Below are 11,126 nucleotides of genomic sequence, written 5' to 3'. Positions count from 1 at the left end.
CCCGATATCCATCTGACTTGGCCGAACAGTGCGCTGGTTAAGAACTGGTTAAGAGCTGGTTAAGAGCTGGTTAGGGTTGACGCATGCGCAGTAGTCGCTGCCATCTGACGACCGGACGGCGGCGGCGGCGGCGGCAGGGGGGCTTCGATGGGGCAGCGGCTGTTATTTTCATCTCCGTTTACGGTCTCCGATCACGATGGGCGCCGTCAGCAGAGACGCGGCTGACGCTGCGTAGTCCGCGTCCCGCTCCCGCCGATCAGGACGAGTTCGCGACTGGCGCTCCCGCGGGGAATCATGGAGGATTTCGGCTCGGCGCTGGAGAAGAACGTGGCGGACCTGACGGTGATGGACGTGTACGACATCGCCGCGGTCGTGGGCCAGGAGTTCGAGCGCATGATCGACCAGTACGGCTGCGAAGCCCTGTCGCGCCTCATGCCCAAAGTTGTGCGGGTGCTGGAGATCCTGGAAGTGCTGGTGAGCCGCAGCAGTATCAGCCCGGAGACCGAGGAGCTGCGACTCGAGCTGGATAAACTACGACTGGAGCGGATGGACCGCATGGAAAAAGAAAGGAAACACAAAAAGGTGATCAGCCACGAAAGCAATAAATAGAGCAAGCTTTTGTCTTACAGCTGCATTTTACAGCTATTCCCATGGGAAGCTGCCTGTATCCCGTACGGATAAAGCCGTTCCCGTAGAGTTCCTGTCTATGGCAGGATGTGACCTCTCCCAAAGTAGGTCACGAGCAATAGGACACTCCATCAGGAATCCACGAGGGGAACTGGCCGCGTCACAGCCGTGACTGTGAGTCAGGAGCCAAAGATACATTTTTACAGCGCACAGTGCATCGGGATTGGAAAACAGGCCGAATTAAAGCGGAAGCCAAGTGATTGTCATTGTGAAACAGCACAGCACACGGGGACACAACGAAATGTGTCCTCTGCTTTTAACCATAACCCTTGGTGAACAGTGGGCAGCCATGACAGGCGCCCCGGGGAGCAGCGTGTGGGGACGGTGCTTTGCTCGGTGGCACCTCAGTGGTGCAACTGAATAGGCTGAGGGGTTGGCTATGAAACGGGACGAAAAGCTTTAGTCTTCGTTGGCCGCCTGTAGGTAATAATGGACTGAACAATGTCCCAGTGCAAACCCAGTTTTATCTTAAAATCCAGTCAATATTTGTTTTATGGACGAACCACTGCCATAATAAGGCCGTAAAACGATATTCTGTGCCACTGATGCACAGCAAGCAGGGTGTACGACACAATGAAATGTGTCCTCTGTTTTTAACCATCACCCTCGGTGAGCAGTGAACAGCCATGACAGGTGCCCGGGGAGCAGTGTGTTTTGGGACGGTGCTTTGCTCAGTGGCACCTCGGGATTCGACCCGGCAACCTTCTGATTACGGGTCTGCTTCCTTAACCGCTCACCATGATTCTGATGTGTAGGAACATCAGATTCTCGGGACAGTGCAGGGTAAAGCACCCAGGAGGAAGACGAATGTGCATCGTACAATTTGCACCATGTGCCTCATGCTCCTGGCATTCTGTTTTTCTCCAACACAGCAATGACGTGTCATTGTTTTCCAGTCTGTCTGGTCCCGCCTCTGTAATTTTGTAATTGTCTTTTACTCTAATTAGGTCATATTTAGCCAGCTTTCATGCGAATAAAATATCAGTATTTAATTTATTAATTGTGTTTGTTTTATGTAGTTTATAGTTTATTTATAGTTTACTTATTTAGTGGAATAGTGACTGAATCGTAACACCCCTCTGTTGTGATATGTATCACATTGTCAGAAGTTGACTGCAGTGTTTGTAACTGGGGCATTGCTGGAGATGTGGTCAGCGGAATGAAGACATTTGGACATGTGCACATGATGATGTGTGATACAAATCTAGGTGCTTTACTGTGTATTGTGTGTGTGTGTGTGTGTGAGATTAGGAGCTGGAGCTGGTGGAAGATGTGTGGAGAGGTGAGGCTCAGGATCTGTTGTCCCAGATCGCCCAGCTGCAGGAGGAGAACAAGAATCTGCTGAGTAACCTGTCAATCAAGGACTGTCCAATGACAGATGAGGATCTACAGAGGCAGGAAGGTACAAGGGGGGAAAAAAGGTTTTTGTTTTTTTTACACACAAAATATTTTATGAATATGATCCAGATTTTTTGGAAGAATTTAGTCAGAGAAGCAAATGCCATTTAGAAAATCTGTTACAGACTATTTCTAAATGCATAGATTTATGCTTACCGCACTCCTTTGTTTGCACACATGTCCATGTACGTGCTTGTTGTCCCTCAAATGTCCGAACACACACACACACACACACTAACACACACACACACAATGAGCCCCTTCTACAGCCTGACGAGGAATGGTTGCTGCATGAGTGACATTACCCTGGTGGCACAGAGGGCCTTCAGTCTCTCTGGCACTCCCACGTGTTCCTCAGCAATAAAGGCGAGGCCTGCTCCCCTCGAACCTGCCAAGAGATCCGGCCGATGAACAGGGCCCCGCTGGCTCATTTGCCTTCAGCTGCTTATTCAGGGCCTTTGACAGGTGCTGTCCGCTGTCGAATCGCAGCCATTGGCTGCGGCTTAACTTGTTTTGTCCGAAGTGCCGGGAATAGTCATGGCAAATTTAGTGCGCCACTGCCTCAGCGCATGTAAAACTATAATCAGTGTGTATCTTTACAAGACAGTTAATGGCTGTTGTGAGTGTGTCAGGGCGTCTGTTTAAAGTGGGACTTTTTTAAGTTACTGTCATGAGATTAACAGTCACTGCCCTTTGGTTTCCATAGTGACCGAATATAAAAAGCACAACCACCCTTTGGTGACGTCCTCACTGTGTGTGTGTGTGTGTGTGTATGTGTGTGTGTGTGTGTGTGTGTGTGTGATTATTCTGGCTTAGTTATTAAGTCTTTACCAGATCTGTTTTATTCTATTAACCTCTAAACCAAATTGTTTACTCCTGGTCGTCAGTTCTTGGACTCCTAAAATTTGTCCCTGAATCCCTGTCATGGTGGGAAGCTGCTGCCTTCTCAGTGTCACTGTCCCAATCCTTGAGGCGCAGGAGTGTCTGTAATGCTGTTGTGAGTTAATCAGTGGCTCAAACCAATAATATGTGTCCAAGTCCAAGTAATGCGTTGTCTCCCTATTGCTGTTATATAGTGAATATAGTGAATAGTGAATGGGTGGTAGTAGCCTAGTGGGTAACACACTCGCCTATGAACCAGAAGACCCAGGTTCAAATCCCACTTACTACCATTGTGTCCCTGAGCAAGACACTTAACCCTTAGTTGGGGGGGACTGTCCCTATAACTACTGATTGTAAGTTGCTCTGGATAAGGGCATCTGATAAATGCTGTAAATGTAAATGAATGCAAGTGGATGATCTGGAAATGTTAAGGCTGGTTTGGTGAACTACATGACTAAATTGCTTGTGTGTGTGAGGAGAATGGTGTGTGTGTCTCCGGGTCCGCAACCCTGATTTAAGATTGAGTGGTTATGGGTAGTGAGTGAGTTTATAGAATAGTCGAGATGAAATTATTAACAGTGCATTGTTTTTCTGTATGAAAGCCTGTAGTGTAAACTGCATATATATACTGTATTGGTAATACACTCTGCCTTTGAATTGTCAGGAATGTCAGAAAAGGAGAGGCAAGTGATGAAGAAGTTGAAGGAAATTGTCGACAAGCAAAGGGATGAGATCCGTGCCAAGGACCGGGAGCTAACCCTCAAGAACGAGGACATTGAAGCAGTAAGGAGCAAGTTCTACATTTCACAAACAGAGGGGCTTGATCTTAGACGAATATCATCTTAAAAGGGTTTTATAGTTGGTACAAAGTAACTATTAAATGAGGGGTTATAGTCTCTGTTAAAATAGAAATATGTATTTATCATGTTAAATACTGCATAATATAAAAAAAAACATAACATTTTACCACTGGTACTAAATTTTGCATACTTTTGCGCACTAATTATGAGATCAAAAATGACAATCCCTTAAAATCTGTAAACATGAATCCTGGAGACTGGTTCAGTAATGGCACAGTTATTACACAATTATTACACAAGTTCATAAATGTTCCATAAACTTCTTCCCCTGCTCGTAGCTCCAGCAGCAGCAGAGCCGACTAATGAAGATCAACCATGACCTGCGGCATAAGATCACCGTGGTGGATGCGCAGGGAAAGGCTCTGATAGAGCAGAAGGTTGAGCTGGAGGCCTATGCTCAGGCCAGGCAGCAGGAACTTGGGGCGCTACGGCAAGAGGTGGGCAGGCTTAAGGAGCGCCTGCAGGCCTACGCGTCTGGCCACGAGGCACAGGAGGAACCGGAACCCCCACCTGCACAACAGGTAGAGCTCTATTGGGGAGAAACATCTGTGGATAGGACGTAATATATTTTGTTTTTGATATATGCTTATGAAAATCAACTGTAAATTAAACTGTAGCATAGCATTTCTGTCACTTTGTTTTTATTATCATGATGTTACTAGTCAGGATTGATGTCTGAACAGCTTGACTTCAAACCAAAAGATGGATTTCATGATTCACATGACAAGGATCCTAGACTTTGAGTACAAAGCACCAAATTATGTGGAGAAATCAAAATTATTTCAGCTTCCAATGGGAGTGTTGAGATTCTGGTTAAATATTCCAGAATTTTTTTGGTCCATAAAGAATAACATCGTAGAAGTCAGTTTAGACACGGAATGGTGTGAAAAGAAAACTGACTCAGCAAATCTGGTTGCCCTATCGTGTACGCTGTCTTTTAACATCTACCTCCAGCTTACAAAAGCTGTGGCCTGTCAGGGCCAGGGTTTATGCCCTGACCTCCACCCGCGAGGCCATGAGCTTGGCGAACATCTTCCACCCCTCGTGCCCCGGGCTTCAGCCCGCGCAGAGAGTGGTGCTGAGAGTGAGGAGGAGGAGGACGAAGCCATGTTACTCTGGGTAACCCCGCAGCAAGCAGACCTGTGTGTTCTGAAACTAATCCCGTTCTTAATAGCTTGTGGGTTGTTTGTTTGTTAACGTGTGCTTTTAAGGGATGGAGTGCTGCTCGGAGGGTCTTTCTGTGAACACTTGGTTGGCATGTCTGCCTGCTCCATTAGTTAATATAGACTTTCCCTCCCCACTGGACCATAATTACCTAAAAGCATGGTTTTTATAAATATGTGGTATCTGAAAATTTGTCCTTTTAGCTTCTGTCAAATTATGCTCCCAAACTTGTACAGTACAGGCCAAAAGTGGGACACACCTTCTCATTCAATGTGTTTTCTTTATTTTCATGACCATTTACGTTGGTAGATTGTCACTGAAGGCATCAAATCTATGAATGAACACATGTGGAGTTATGTACTTAACAAAAAGTGGAGACCTGACCTCCACAGTCACCGGACCTGAAACCAATCGAGATGGTTTGGGGTGAGCTGGACCGCAGAGTGAAGGCAAAGGGGCCAACAAGTGCTAAACACCTCTGGGAACTCCTTCAAGACTGTTGGAAAAGCATTTCAGGTGACGACCTCTTGAAGCTCATCGAGAGAATGCCAAGAGTGTGCAAAGCAGTAATCAGAGCAAAGGGTGGCTATTTTGAAGAAACTAGAATATAAAACTTGTTTTCATTTATTTCATCTTTTTTGTTAAGTACATAACTCCACATGTGTTCATTCATAGTTTTGATGCCGTCAGTGAGAATCTACCAACGTAAATGATCATGAAAATAAAGAAAACACACCTGTACTGTACATGTTCAGTGAAAATAAGCTAATATGCTAGTGCTATGAATTGGTTTTTTTTTTTTTTTTTCTTTAGCATTTAGCAATTCCTTCAGTATGGACCTTATTTTTCACCAGGAGGCACTGTGTGAGGAGGACACAGCAGCTCTGGATCTGAAGGACCCCAATCGGCCTCGCTTCACCCTGCAAGAGCTGCGTGACGTCCTGCATGAGCGCAATGAGCTGAAAGCCAAAGTATTTATGCTGCAAGAAGAGATCGCCTATTACAAAAGGCACCCATATTTATTATTCTGCTTTTTTTTGCCTCTTACATTTGGAAATGCTACGTGATATGACTTTTTGGTGTGTTTTCTAGTGAGGAGCAGGAAGAAGAAATTGTGCCACCGTCACCAGACCCTTCCTTTCTATCGAGGCCACGATCACGCCCAGGCACCCAGCCAGAATCTGGCATTAAGCGTTTGTGAGTATCTAAAACAAATGCATCTCGATGACAAACCTGACTAACACATTTTCTACAAGATGTCCTGAACAGACCTGACGCCCGTTTGCCATGTATAACGCGCTGTCATTGGTGCGCTGTGCGGTTTTTGTCCACGTTGAAAATGGCAAATCGTGATCAGCAAACTCGGGGCATTTCAGTGAGAGCTCATGCCCAGGCATGTGTGGGAAGAGTAGAAATAGCTGTAGGGTTTACTCCTGTTCAGTGGTGGTAATGATGTGTCACCTCTCTCTGAACTCTACATGTCTGTGCCTTTTTGTAACAGGATCTTTACGGCCATTATGCCGATGGTAGCAGCTGGGTTGATTCCAGATGACCCCACTTTACAGCCAATCAGACGACTTATTTCACTCGTATGGCCTTTTTGGTGGTTGCCCTGCGTTCTTGCATCCTTTAACACATTAATATGCTAATGCACCTATCGCAAACGGCTGTAGTTAGGTGTATTCTGATTGGCTGATTGTGGGGTTGCGGCTGATTGGATTGGTAGAATCAGCCAGTCAGAATAATGCGATCGGTTTCACATGCTTTCCATGCCACATGCCCCCGGTCTGCTTAACATCGCCTAATGTTGAATTTACATCACGGGTTCTGGTTATGCTCACTTGGCAGTTGCTTGCCAGCGTAGTCTCTAGTCAACTCCTGTAGATGGGACGTCCATCCTGCTTCCCTTCCCCGTTGCATTTGTTTTGTATTGTGGCACGCACACAGCAGTCTGTTCAGGCAACTGGTTTAAAACTAGTTTGAAGCTTTTTGTATTTCCAGCTTTTGTGAATTCAAAATCTGTTCTTGCTTTAGAGTTGACTAATCAGTGGCTTGTGACAGTTTTTTTACATTTGTGAACATAATTTTTTTGAATCAGCATAATTAATATATAACAAACAAATGACCTTTTTCCACAATGCTCAGTTTTGCATAATGTATTTTATGACACAGCTATATCTCATTTGAGAAAAAAAAAAAAGGCTAATACTGTAAAAAGAATGTTCTGTACATTTCCTTCCGCAGGTTTAACTTTTTCTCTCGGGATAAGAAGCGCAGCCAGCACAGGCAGCCGTCGTCAGACGACAGCTTTGGCTCCTGGGCTGGGAAAGATGACGTGTACACAGAACAGGCCCAGGAGGCTTTGCAACACATGTGACCACTGGAAAGACAAGCTTCCTTTGACATCTAATTTAAACCATGTTTCAAGCTGCACTGTACCCCGTAACGATCAACATGAACCCTAAACGCAGTCAGTCACGCAGGAACACAAAGGGATACACGATGTGGGCAGTTTGAGTGAGGGACAACCACAACCTTTGTCTTGTCAGCAAGCAGGAGTGGTCCTGTTGGGAAAATAAACTGGAACCGGGAAACCGAAATATTAAAACCAAGCCACGCGATGAATCTGCAAGAAAAAAAAAAAAAAAAGGGAACTATCCTTGTAGAAATGAAGATCAGTTTGCTTTCAGTGGAACTGTATGGCATTTTCGCTAGAAATAGACAGTGCATGGTTCCAGTGTCAGAGACGGCTGATAATTCATTAACATTTTATATTGAAAAATGATTTTTTTTTTTTTTATCTTTGGATTTAAGATGAAGGACTTTTGTATTGAAACTGTAAATGCCTTTACTGATATGGTTTTCATACAGCAAACACACTTATTTATGCTATAAACTCATACATGGTCTTGTGTTCGACTTCAGAACTATGCCGCCACATTATAGCTATTAATAATCTATAATCGAAATGTACTCCTTAAAACCTGCAGTGCACATATTTGAAAACTGTTGTAAATGAGTTAACAGATTTTGAGTGTGAATTTGCGGGAGGTAAACAGCACTTGTGCAATACATCCGCCAGGTTTTCTAACTGTGTTTGTGCCTGTATCTTTTTTCATCTCTTCCTCTGTTTTCTGTACTTCGGTCCCTCTGTGGCCACGAGCCCCTTTTCTCCAAATAGTGGTCTTTATCGGCGCGGTCGTTCCATCTCTCCCGCGCCTCTCTTCGGTCGTGATTTCGGCCTGGAGACGAAGGCCGGTGTCTCTCTTTATGCCGGTCGTCCCTCTCACTGCTCCTTTCCCACCTCCGCTCAGTCGTCCTTTCCTGCGCCGTCGTTGCAGTGGCAAGACTGATGGGCTTCCGAAAGGGTCTGTCCCGTCCACCAAATCTCAACTGGCCAGACTCCTTTTTCCCACCCTGGCCTCCGCCAAGACGCCGTGGAATCCAGCCTTTCAGCGTCCGTTCCTGCTCAAAGTCTACGAAAAGCTCGTGCTGGTCCACCACCAGTCTGAAAGCATCTCTCTGGGCCCTCACCACAGACCGCTCTTCCTTGTACTCGACGAAGGCGTAGCCCTTGGAGAAGCCAGTCACGATGTCCCTCACCAAGCGCAGCTGGCGGATGTCCCCGTATTTGGAGAAGACCTTGTGGACTTTCTCCTCGGTCGTCTGCAGGTTCAGCCGCGCCACAAAAAGAGTGAGGTGTGGATCGCCGGAGACGCCTTTGTTGGGCTGGTAGCGTGCCTGCATAGCCCTCCACACGGCGTGGTCGTGGGGCTCCACGTCTGTGCCATCTATGCTGCCTGCTTTCAAAGGGTCGTAGACCTTCGCCACTGGACTCCATTCACTCATCATCTACCACGGAAAAGGGGGGAAAAAGAAGAAATAAAGCAACTATTTACAAGGCACTCGGTTCACAAAGAACACGTGTTAAAAACCAATCGACTAGTTTCGTTGTCAGGACGCTTCGCAAATCATGCACAACCTAATACTATTTTACAGTAAGCAAGCCAAGTTGGTGACTGAACGAGCAAAACATACAGACGCAAAATCGATGCAAAGGGTCTAACTAACACGTACAAAGAGAACCATCTAGAACGCCGTAGAACATTGGTGCAACATTTACGAGGAGTTTAAAGTATGTTACAGGACCGTCGACAAAGCTTAACATGAACTACGATACCTTGGAAGTATATTTCCTCCCCGGTACAAATGCGTCTTTTTTAAACTGTCCGTGTGGAAACAAGAAGCCACTAACAAAATAAAACAAAGGTTCCGCATCCAAATGACGTGACTGCGGTGTTTTGTTTTAATAGCGTAGACAGGTCTTTAATATGCATTAACAACGTTTGGTTTGTATTATATTTTATTGTGTAATTATTACATTCTATGAACACACTCAGGAAAAGCTATTTCATGGTTTTTGTATGGAATCTAATCACAGGACTTTAAAACATTTAACTTATAATTTATAGGAGGTTTATTATATAGTGCAAATAGTCTTTAATTGACTTTTTGTTTAAATAACATTACCTACTTTTCATAGAAGTAAAGCTAAAAACTGATCTCAAATTTGAAAAGAATTAAAATAGAAACCCTCCTACTTACATATGAAGATTCTTAGCAAGTTTAGGTAGGTACAACTTTATTTATCCCTTAAGAATGTAGATTCCTAGCAGCAGTACACTAGCATATAATATAAAAAGGAATATAAAGTAATGTAAGGGTTAGAGACTTACAAAAATGTATATAATAAAATATATAGAAAAAAATTGGAATATCTAACAAGTACAACGGAATTAGGTGCAGTCCCTGAGCCAGAGACGTATCTTTAAATATATAATAAGGAAATTAAAGGAGGAGAAAGGTAGCATAAATATATCTGTGAAGATTTTCAGTCATCCAGATGAATTTGTCTGAGAGTTGAATAACAGCAACTGGACTTTCTTTCTTTAAAGTAAAGACGTTTAATTCTGAATCCACAGAACTTGAGGGAAGTTGGCTTGTGACCACAAATTTATCCTCCAGGTTGGTTTCACCTGACTCCTGCCTTGAATTTACACTGACAGCATTTATCTGATGCCCTTATCCAGAGTAACTTACAATCAGTAGTTACAGGGACAGTCCCACCCTGGAGACACTTAGAGTTAAGTGTCTTGCTCAGGGACACAATCGTTAAATGTGGCCAACCGGATGGACGTGTGAATTGGGATTGATTTTCCTGGGGATGGATGAAAGAGCAGCATTATAGGTTGAAGATAAGTTGTGTCTGAGGCCTCCACCTCTGTTGAGTGAGGGTTTGTTGATTTGCACATGCAAAGCTTCTCTCACTCCTCTCTCAAACCACCTATCTTCACTGTCCAATATTTGAACATTTTCGTCCAAACGAAACGATTTTCCTATTCAAGGCAGGACTGAGGTGAAACCAACCTGGAGGATAAATTTGTGGGCACAAGCCAACTTCCCTCAGATTGACAAAGTTCTGTGGATGCAGAATGAAACGTCTCGACATTACAGAAAGAAAGTCCAGTTGCCATGACTCAACTTTCAGATGATAGCATAAATAGTAATAATAGTGGTGGACATACTAATTAACAAATAATAAATGTACAGTGCCATGTGTCCTATTGCATAAAAAGTAATGTTAAAATGTCCAGTTGTGTCTGGTTAAATTGTTCCCCCTCCTGACCCCCATCGAGGAGATGATCAGTTTGATGGTGCATAGGGGACAAACAGGTCTATAAGTCTGTTAGTTCTGGAGTTGAGAGGAAGCATCCAGCCACTGAACGGGCTCCTCTGATTGGTTCTGATTGGCATGAAGAGGGTGCCGGAACTTGTCCATAACTGTCAGTAGTTTGTAATCATCGTTGCCACTGTCACCAGAGTGTCCAGGTTCAGGCTGACCCAAGCCAGCCCTCAGCTTTTCCAGCATAAATAACCCACAATCATGGCAGAGGATACGCATTATTAAATGCATTAAATTACTTTGAATTAACTCAAAAACTGAAGAAAAAAAGTCAATTCAAGCATGTTAGTTTAATACATAAAAAGGGAGCGCTTACGAGGGAACAATAAATAAAGGTTTTGAAAACAGAGTATTAGTTTCAAGGTCATATTTTAGTTAAATAAGAACAATTT

At 44.2% G+C, this 11,126-nt stretch overlaps 2 protein-coding genes across 6 annotated transcripts; one reads left to right on the top strand and one right to left on the bottom strand.

Annotated features, from left to right (window-relative positions):
• The first annotated feature begins 99 nt into the window (after positions 1 to 99).
• On the top strand, positions 100 to 8,085 carry rilpl1 (Rab interacting lysosomal protein-like 1). 4 transcript variants are annotated; one of them, XM_028972789.1, is made up of 9 exons: positions 100 to 582; positions 1,939 to 2,089; positions 3,632 to 3,750; positions 4,106 to 4,348; positions 4,782 to 4,946; positions 5,846 to 6,000; positions 6,084 to 6,188; positions 6,493 to 6,580; positions 7,236 to 7,376. In XM_028972789.1, the coding sequence occupies exons 1-9, from the start codon at positions 295 to 297 to the stop codon at positions 7,239 to 7,241; spliced, it is 1,320 nt and encodes a 439-aa protein (XP_028828622.1). In that variant the 5' UTR covers positions 100 to 294; the 3' UTR covers positions 7,242 to 7,376. The 4 variants fall into 4 exon arrangements, with proteins under 4 accessions (XP_028828622.1, XP_028828621.1, XP_028828624.1 ...); XM_028972788.1 differs by lacking the exon at positions 6,493 to 6,580 and having other exon boundaries at positions 7,236 to 8,085; XM_028972791.1 differs by lacking the exon at positions 4,782 to 4,946.
• Positions 7,502 to 9,208, bottom strand: snrnp35 (small nuclear ribonucleoprotein 35 (U11/U12)). Of its 2 annotated transcripts, none has more exons than XM_028972794.1 (2): positions 9,172 to 9,208; positions 7,502 to 8,843 (listed from the first exon to the last, which is right to left on the bottom strand). In XM_028972794.1, exon 2 carries the CDS (start codon positions 8,841 to 8,843, stop codon positions 8,079 to 8,081), a length of 765 nt encoding a protein of 254 aa, XP_028828627.1. In that variant the 5' UTR covers positions 9,172 to 9,208; the 3' UTR covers positions 7,502 to 8,078. The 2 variants fall into 2 exon arrangements, with proteins under 2 accessions (XP_028828627.1, XP_028828626.1); XM_028972793.1 differs by lacking the exon at positions 9,172 to 9,208 and adding an exon at positions 9,069 to 9,167.
• Positions 9,209 to 11,126: the final 1,918 nt, after the last annotated feature.

This window comes from Denticeps clupeoides, chromosome 3, assembly GCF_900700375.1.
Source record: "Denticeps clupeoides chromosome 3, fDenClu1.1, whole genome shotgun sequence".
Classification (NCBI taxonomy): Eukaryota; Metazoa; Chordata; class Actinopteri; order Clupeiformes; family Denticipitidae; genus Denticeps; species Denticeps clupeoides.
Note: the sequence above shows the minus strand (reverse complement) of the source record. Positions and strands in the feature narration are given on the sequence as shown.